A 9,128-nucleotide genomic window follows, 5' to 3' on the forward strand; every position below is an offset into this window, starting at 1 on the left:
ATAACAAAAGACAAACCAACTTTATGCTGTCTACGAGGAATTCACTTCAAATATACATGTATATACAAATATATATACATATTATATATGTGTGTATATAATATATACATATATAATATGTATATATTATATACACACATATATAATATGTATATATTATATACACACATATATAATATGCATACAAACATACACATATAATGTGTATATAATATATATACAAATATATACATATATAATATGTATACATAATATATACACAAATATATACATATATAATATGTATATATATAATGACATAAGTAGGTTGAAATTAAAAGAAGAGAAACCCATGCTGTAGTGGGTTGAATAATGTCCCTCCAAAATTCATGTCCACCTAGAACCTCAGAATGTATCCTTATTTGGAAATGGGGTCTTTGCAAATATAATTAGTTAAGGTGAGGTTATAGTGGAGTGGGGTGGTCCCAAATCTAATGACTAGTGTCCTTATAAGAAGAGGACAGGATACATAGACACAGGGAAGAAGGCCATATGAAAACCGAGGCAGCTACAAGCCAAAGGAGATTGGAATAATACAGCTACTAGCCAGGGAAGGCCAAGGATCTCCTGGAGCTGCAAAGGGTTTGGGAGCCATAAGGAAGGACAGTTCTCTAGAGCCTTCAGAGGGAACAGGCCCAGTTGACTCCTTGGCTTTGAACTGTAAGTGAATGAATTGTTGTTTGAAAACACTTACTGTGTGATACCTTGCTACAGCAGCTCTAGGAAACGGAGGCACATGCACATAATAATTCACACAATAATTTTACAAATCAGAAGTGGCTATATTCATATCAGATAATGTAGACTTCACAGCCAATAAAGTTACTAGAGTCACGGAGACATTACATCATGGTAAAAGATGAGTCCACCAGGAAAACATAATGATCTTAAATGTGTACCTACCAAACAGCAGAGCCTCAAAATGTAAGAAGCAAAAACTAATAATAGAACCGAAAGGTGAAGCAGACGAATCCATAAATATATTAATAGTTGACTTTAGTACCTCCTCAGTGACAAATAGAACTACTAGACAGAAAATCAGACAGGATATAGAAGAACTGGATGACACAGTCAACCAACAATATCTCATTTCCATAGAAAAACACTTCATCCAACAACAGTGAATAAACGTTTTTTTCAGGCAACACTCACCAAGACTGAACATATCCTGGGCCATAAAACAAACTTCAGCACATTTATCAGAACTGAAATCATGCAGAATATGTTATCCAACCACAGTGCAATCAAGTAGAAGTCAATTACATAAATACAACCGGAAAATCTCCAAACACTTGGAAATTAAATGAGACACTTACAAACATTCCATGGGTCAAAGAGCAGGTCTCAAAGGATATTTAAAAATATAGAACTGAATGGAGACAAATATGCAACATAGGAAGTTTTGTGGGATTTAGCTAAAGCTTTACTTAGTGGGAAATTGATAAAACTAAATGATTACCTTAGAAAAGAGGAAAGATCTCAGTTTACCAATCTAAGTTACTGTCTCAAGAAACTGGGAAAAGAGCAAAATAAGCCCAGCACATGCAGAAGGAAGGAAGGAATAAAAAGGAAGGAAGGAAGGAAGGAAATTGAAATCAGGAAAACAATAGACAAAAATCAACAAAACATAAAGCTCTTTACTTTGGGAAAATAAATCAATAAAGTCAATAAACCTTTAGAAAGCCTGACAAAGATAAAAGAGATGACACATACCATTAGTATCAGGACTGAAATTGGGGTCTTACTACAGAACCTACAACCATTAAAAGGATACGAAAGAAAAACTATGAACAACTTTATTCTCGTAAATTTGATAATTTGGAGGAAATGGACAATTTCCTCAAAAACCACAAACTACCAAAATGTAACAAATGCAAGACCTGTTCAGTATTCGAAAATCAATCAATGTAATCCACTATATGAGTAGACTAAAGTAGGAAATCATATGATCATATCAGTTGATGCAGAAAAGACATTTTAAAACTGCAGCACCTCTTCAATGATAAACATGATAAACATTTCTCAGCAAACAAGGAATAAAGGAGAAGCTCCTTCAGTTTGTTACAGAGCATGTACAGAAAACCTAGAGCCGACATTAGACTTAATGGGGACTGACTGCTTTTCCCCTAAAATTGGGAACAAGGCAAGGATGTCTTTTCTTACCACTCTTATTCAACATAGTATTGAAACTTTAGCTCAATTGGCAAGGCAAGAAGAAAAGAAATAAAAGGCTAAGGCAAGAAAAATAAATAATAAGTATGCATATTAGAAAGGAAGAAATCATAGATCACCCTAAGTCTTTTTTGGAGAGAAAGTACCAATAAATGGCTGTATTTTATTTAGGGAATGCAAATTAAAGCCTCAATGACATGTCACCTATATGAATATTTAAAATAAAAAATATTGATAATACCAAATGCTGGCAAGGATGTGGAGAAACTGGATCGTTTATATATTGCTGGTGAGAATGTAAAATTGTGCAGCCACTCTAAAATAGTTTGGCTGTTTCTTATAAAACAAAACACGCATTTGCCAGATGATCCAACAGTTACACTCAAACATTTATGTCAGAGACATGAAAACTTGCATTCACACAAAAACATGCATATGAATGTTAATAGAACTTTATTTATGATAGCTAAAAACTGGAAAGAACCCAAATGTCCTTCAACAGGTCAACAGTTAAGCTTCGGTACATTATATCAAACAATAATAGTGAGCAGTAATAAGGAACAAATTACTGATACAACAAGTTGTGTGGATCTCCAGAATATTACGCTGTGTGAAAAAAAGCCAGTGGGGTAAACAAACTGTAGTTCGTCCATACAATGGAATATTACTCAGTGATAAAAAGAAATAAGCTGTTTAGCCATGAAAAGGAATGGAGGAACCTTAAGAGCATATTGCTAATGAAAGAAGCCAATCAAAACAGGCTACATACTATATGATATGATACTATATGATTCCAACTATATGACACTCTGGAAAAGGTTGGATACAATACAACAGGGGATAAGGGAAAGGGAAGGATTAAAAGGTGGAGCACAAGTGATTTTTAGGGCAGTGGAACTATTTTGTATGATACTGTAATGATCAACGCATGTCATTATACATTTGTCAAGAACTATAGGTGTACACCACCAAGAGTGAACCCTGATGGAATCTATGGACTTTAGTTGAAAATGTATCAATATTGACTCATCAATTGTAATAAATGTACCACGCTAATGCGAGATGTTAATAATAGGGGAAACTTGGGAGGGGGCCAAGGGGCCATATAACTTTCTGTACTTTCTGCTCATGTTCTGTAAACCTACGACTGCTTAAAAAATAAAGTCTATTAAGTTTCTCAATAAGCCTATTTCAAAGGTTATATGCTGTATGATTCCATTTATATAACGTTCCTGAAATGATATCATAGGAATGGAGAGCAGAGAAGTGGTTGCTGGGGATTCAATGGATGGTAGGAGGTGGGAGGAGCATGTCTGGAGGAAGTTGATTGTGGCTATACAACGGTAGCAGGAGGATTCTGTATCTTAACTGTGATAGTGGTTACGTGAATTTACACCTCTGATAAAATGGCATGGAACTACACACACACACACACACACACTAGTGCACATAAAACTGGTGAAATCTGAACAAAGTGGGTGGATTGCATCCGTGTCAATTTCCTGGTTGTGCTATTTTACTGTGTTATGCACGACCTCAACACTGGAGGAAACAGTGAAGGCGTACACAGGATTTGCCTGTATTTTCTCTTACAATTTCATATGAATCTAAGATTATCTCAAAATAAAGAATTTCACTGAAAAAAGTGTTAGTGTTTTCAGTAGGTTGTTCTCATTATATCTAAAGCGGGAATAGTTTTTCATATTACCGAATTTTGTTTCCATTTCAGTCTATACATATGGATGCCACTTTATATACTGAAAGCAATGCTCATGTGAGTATAGTTTGTTTTCAATATTGCTATATTTTCCAATTTTCAAAGGTCTAAGAAGTATATTTTCATAAGTTTACTGGACTGTGTATAGTTTTAAAATCTAACTTTTACATAGATGCTGTTTTCATGGTAGCATCATTGCCGAATCAAAACATAAACTTTTCCCATCAATGTCAAACAAAATACAGTATATATTTCTGTGATGCAATTAAATCATGATGCAGTTAAATACAAGAATCAAGTTAACTCAGGCAATTTAAAAGTATCCAATATATCAGTTGTTTCCAGTGCTGTAGCATATTATCACTTTTAATCATATTTTTTACAAATTGTTTAAATACATTCATGCTCTACATTTTGCCTGAATCTCTACCGTTGTCAAAAAGGGATTCTGACTGGTTACTCTCTATGTGAGAAAAAAACCAAACACAACCCACAAAGTCTATCAGAATTCAAAACTGATCTCGAACTTGTTTCATTAATATGCTGCTGACGTTGCCTTAGTCATATAGGATTTCAGCTGAGTTGCTAGTCCTTTCCCTCTGAATTGGCTACAAAAAACCAAGAAACAAATCCCTGACATCTTCACTTCGTGAAAAACAAAGTGTGTTGTGTGCATTCAGAACAGTGAGCCCTCTCTCTATTATTCCTTAAGTAGAATTTCTCTGCAATAGAAGGTTTTGCCCTATCAAGACTTTCTAAGCATTGGAAAGAAGCCACAGCCAGAAACTAGAAAGAACAGATACCCATCATTCACTTAGATAGTGCTGCTGTGCTAGAAATTGCTTCCCTCTTTTGGCTTCAGCATGTTTTCCACTTTTCTTTGCATATTCTTCAAAGTAGAAAGCAGTCAGCTAACCACCAGCACTCCGAATCCTGAGATTGCTTTTTTTGTAAGACGATAACCTCACAACCCGTGGGTTGTAGAAAGTAGTTGAGATTGAAATTTAGATTTAAACCCTGACTCAGCCACTTCCAAGCTTTGTTACCTTGGCAGACACTAAATATTTCTGAACCTCAGTTTTATTATTTATTTTATTTATTATTTAGTTTATTATCGACATGGTGACAGCATTTATTACCCTTTCAATCCGGAGAAGCTGCTGTGGGGGAATAAGGAATATTGCCAGTCCCAGGCACATGGCTGTCATCCTTCCTTCCTTCCTTCCTTCTTCCTTCCTTGCTTCCTTCCTTCCGTAAGCACCTGTTAAGTGCCTGCAGAGTCCCAGGCACTGTGCATGACATTGAGAACAGGAAATCAGACACGTCGTGGTCAAATTCCCACATGCTCATTAAATGCTTCTTTTGTTTGAAGTTTAAGTTTTTGTTAAAGTAATCCTCTTGGGAAATGTATTTTTGTGGGACCTGAAAGGTACCTTTCTGATATGGCCAGCCTGTGAATAGACCATACACCTGCTTTGATTTTTCTAAGAAATTTCTTGGAATCACATCTGTCTCTGGAACTTTGGAACTTGCAGGAATAGTATGATTAGCAGCCACCACTGTTTAAAATGTTAACAATATGATCTGATTCTAAGAAATTCTTCCATATGCACCATCTCTATTAATGTTCTGAGAGTCTCAGGTCAGTATCATCTGTCCTTTACACAGAGGAAATGTGCTTTGTGAGGAAAAAGTGGCCTATTATTTCCACGTTTTCTAGTTTTATGTTCTTTCTTCTATACAGTATCACCATCCTTCCTGTTTTGTTCTCAGTTTGTTTTGGTTTTGATATCAAAGCCAAAAGAGAAGAAAAAAATCAAGCTGCTTCCTATGTAAAACTTTTTAGGGGTGTTGTGTTTCTTTATAAAATAGCTGGATTGACTTTCTAAAAAATCAAAATTACATCTGTGTGAAACTGAATAATGGGGAAATAATTCTTTCCTTTTCTCTTTCAAAATGGTTCTTTGCATCTCTTTTAGCCCAGTTGCAAAGTAACAGCGATGAAATGCTTTCTCCTGGAGTTACGTGTGATTTTGCATGAGTCCAGAAATTCAGACATTAACGATACAGTAGAAAACCTTATCATCCTAGCAAACAGCAGTTTATCTTCCACTGAGGTGAGTTATCCAGTAGTTATGCAGAGCTACATCAGATGCTCTTGGCTTGATTGGGAGAAATCATGCACAGGCTCCCCGGAAGGGGAGTGTGGAGAGTGACCTGTGCTCGCACACAGGCTTCTTGGTGGCGGCAGCAGCGGCCTTAGCGTCTCAGGCCCGTCTCTGGGGTCCGCGCTGATAGCCACGGCTCGCACCCATCTCTGGAGCTTGTTTAGGCAGTGCTCTGAATCCCCTCTCCTCGCGCACCCCAAAACAATGGTCTCTTGCCTCTTAGGCAGTTCCAGACATTTTCCTGGACTCCCTCCCAGTTAGCTGTGGCGCACTAGCCCCCTTCAGGCTGTGTTCACGCCGCCAACCCCAGTCCTCTCCCTGGGGTCTGACCTCCGATGCTGGAGCCTCAGCTCCCAGCCCCACCCACCCCGGCGGGTGAGCAGACGAGCCTCTCGGGCTGGTGAGTGCTGGTCAGCACCGACCCTCTGTGCGGGAATCTCTCCACTTTGCCCTCTGCACCCCTTTTGCTGTGCTCTCCTCCTTGGCTCCGATGCTTGCCCCCTGCCTCCCCCCATTTCCGCCAGTAAGGGACTTCCTAGTGTTTGGAAACTTTTCCTCCTTCAGAGCTCCTTCCCAGAGGTGCAGGTCCCATCCATATTCTTTTGTCTCTGTTTTTTCTTTTGCCCTACCCAGGTATGTGGGGAGTTTCTTGCCTTTTGTGAAGTCTGAGGTCTTCTGCCAGCGTTCAGTAGGTGTTCTGTAGGAGCTGTTCCACATGTAGATGTATTTCCGATGTATTTGTGGGGAGGAAGGTGATCTCCACATCTTACTCCTTCGCCATCTTGAAGGTGTCTCTGAAACTGTTTAAATTACTATAATTTGTGGTATTCATCGAAATAGTTGAATTCAACCAATAATAATTGGGTGAATATTATGTGCCAGGCCCTATGCTAAATGCTAGGGGAGCAAAAATACATAGCCTTGCCTTCCTGGAAAAGCCTAGAGAGAAGAGTGGTATGAGAAGCATAAAGCTCCATGATATCAATGTAATACATGATGTGATATAAGACGGAGTCTAAACAAGAGGTTCTGAGAATGTAGAGAAGGGACATTTCGTGCAGCCCCAGGAGCTCCCAGGTTCAGAAAAGCCTTCCTAACGGAAACAGCGCCTGAATGATCTTAAGTGTGGGTGGTAGTAGCTAAAATAGAAGTGTGGAACAGGCAGAGAGAAACGCAAAGACAGCGAGGCACCTAATAGCCTGATGTATGTAAGGGAGCTAAAGGCATGAGCCCAGTGTTCCTAGGGCATATCTTTGAGCTGCGGAAAACGTGAAAGAAATAGGTAAGGAACCGCTCAAGGAGGGCCTGCATGCCATGCAGTGAAGCATGGACTTCATGCTGGGGTAGATGACCAGAAACTATTGAAGGACTCTAAACAGAAGTTCATGATTCAATAGATTATTTTTTTTTAATTTTTTTTCATTGTCCTTAATTCACTCTAGGAAAAATCAGCCCTCATCAAATCACCCATCGTTCTTCCTAATATGATAGTTAATCTACCAACAAATTTATGTCTCAAGATTTCACCATATGGTTCAAATGATATGAGATTTGCAGGAAAGGCATATTTTAGACTTTCCAATCTAATCCTTTCTTTTTATTTGCAGTATAAAACTGAATCGGGATGCAAAGAATGTGAGGAGCTGGAGGAAAAAAATATTAAAGAATTTTTGAAGAGTTTTGTACATATTGTGCAAATGTTCATCAACCCTTCTTGAGTGCAGCTAATCCTTTTCAGCATTTCTATTATTAACAAACATCTCCCCACTGCTTAGAGGCAACAACGAAACACTCAGCATTTCAAATATGCTGCCAAAATAAATTCTTCTGGCAAGAGGATGATCAGGATCTTTGATCGGATGAACTCACAGAAATGAAGGCCGAACAATGGCATTGAGTACCATGGTGTCTACGAACGCAGGACTTATTTTATTCATTTATTTTTAATTTATTATTGAGATTGTACATATTTGTAGCATAATGTAAAATGTTGAATAAAATTGTGTATATATTTTATCTTTTGAAATTGCACTGATATTTTATGTCATAAGAAAATAGAGGGTGTTTGGTTCAAGGGTGATAGTCAAATTATTTAACAACCAGTGGGGCTGGACACCACTGCTGTAGGTAAAGAGGATGCCCCAACCAATGTGGAAATTGACTACCAGCCTTCCTTTACTTCTCCTTTAGGTGTAGCACTTGGAGGGAGAATTGACTACCAACGAGAAAGGAGGAACTAGATGTGAGACCAGTAATTTCGTTATTGATATATAAAGCGCTTGTTATGAGAGAGAGAATTTGCAAGTATCCGGCATGGAATGTGCATCAGTCCATCTCAGGTGGGGATGGCAATAATAAACCTTCACTGATAGGTGGAACTGTGTATCAAAAACTAATGATTGCACCGGTGTTTATATTTCATGCTTCCCCAAGTACAGGTATTTTATTTTTCCACATTGTATTTGCCATGTTTGTATAATTAAAAACTGCTGATGAGTTAAAGTCAACATGATCTGGCATAAAATAATTGTTTCTATTATTTTTTAGTATACTGTCTAAAATTTTCAAACTCTTTTCAAATGGAACTGACTGAAATGAAATATTCTCATTTCATCACAAATTTCTTTCCCCCGGTTCACTTCTGGCAGTCTTTACTGAGAGACTAAATGGCAGGAATTGATCTCCTAAGAACTGGATTTCTTTCCATTTCACAGTACAAACCATTTCTCTATTGAAACATTCTTTTGGAGTCCAGTGCCCCATCCAGGCTCATGTATCTCATTCTTTTAGTCAATGTATGCTTAAAATTTTCTTTCAAGATCGTTTTAGAGAAATCTGTATTCCATTTCGCTTCCAAAGAGTCCTGTGTTTGCTCTCAGTTCATTCCCTGATCTCAGTCCAGACAAATAGACAAAAGCAGCCATTGAGATTGTACCAGTTTATTAAATTTCATTTGAAATGGAATTTTTGATAATGCAATTGTTTTGTTTATTGTATCAGAAGGTACTAAGCAGCAATTTTAAAAGTTAAAA

The 9,128-nt window shown here is 37.6% G+C and overlaps 1 protein-coding gene across 4 annotated transcripts in view; it reads left to right on the forward strand.

Moving 5' to 3' along the window:
• IL15 (interleukin 15) overlaps positions 1-8,112 on the forward strand; it is an 88,073-nt gene extending 79,961 nt beyond the window's left edge. For all 4 annotated transcript variants that reach the window (XM_060147123.1, XM_060147125.1, XM_060147126.1 and 1 more), the window contains 3 exons: positions 3,941-3,985; positions 5,908-6,045; positions 7,704-8,112. In XM_060147123.1, the coding sequence (XP_060003106.1) occupies positions 3,941-3,985; positions 5,908-6,045; positions 7,704-7,814 (294 nt within the window). In that variant the 3' untranslated portion in view covers positions 7,815-8,112. The remainder of the gene's footprint in view (positions 1-3,940; positions 3,986-5,907; positions 6,046-7,703) is intronic.
• The last annotated feature ends 1,016 nt before the right edge of the window (positions 8,113-9,128 follow it).

Source organism: Lagenorhynchus albirostris, chromosome 4, assembly GCF_949774975.1.
Source record: "Lagenorhynchus albirostris chromosome 4, mLagAlb1.1, whole genome shotgun sequence".
NCBI classification, from domain to species: domain Eukaryota; kingdom Metazoa; phylum Chordata; class Mammalia; order Artiodactyla; family Delphinidae; genus Lagenorhynchus; species Lagenorhynchus albirostris.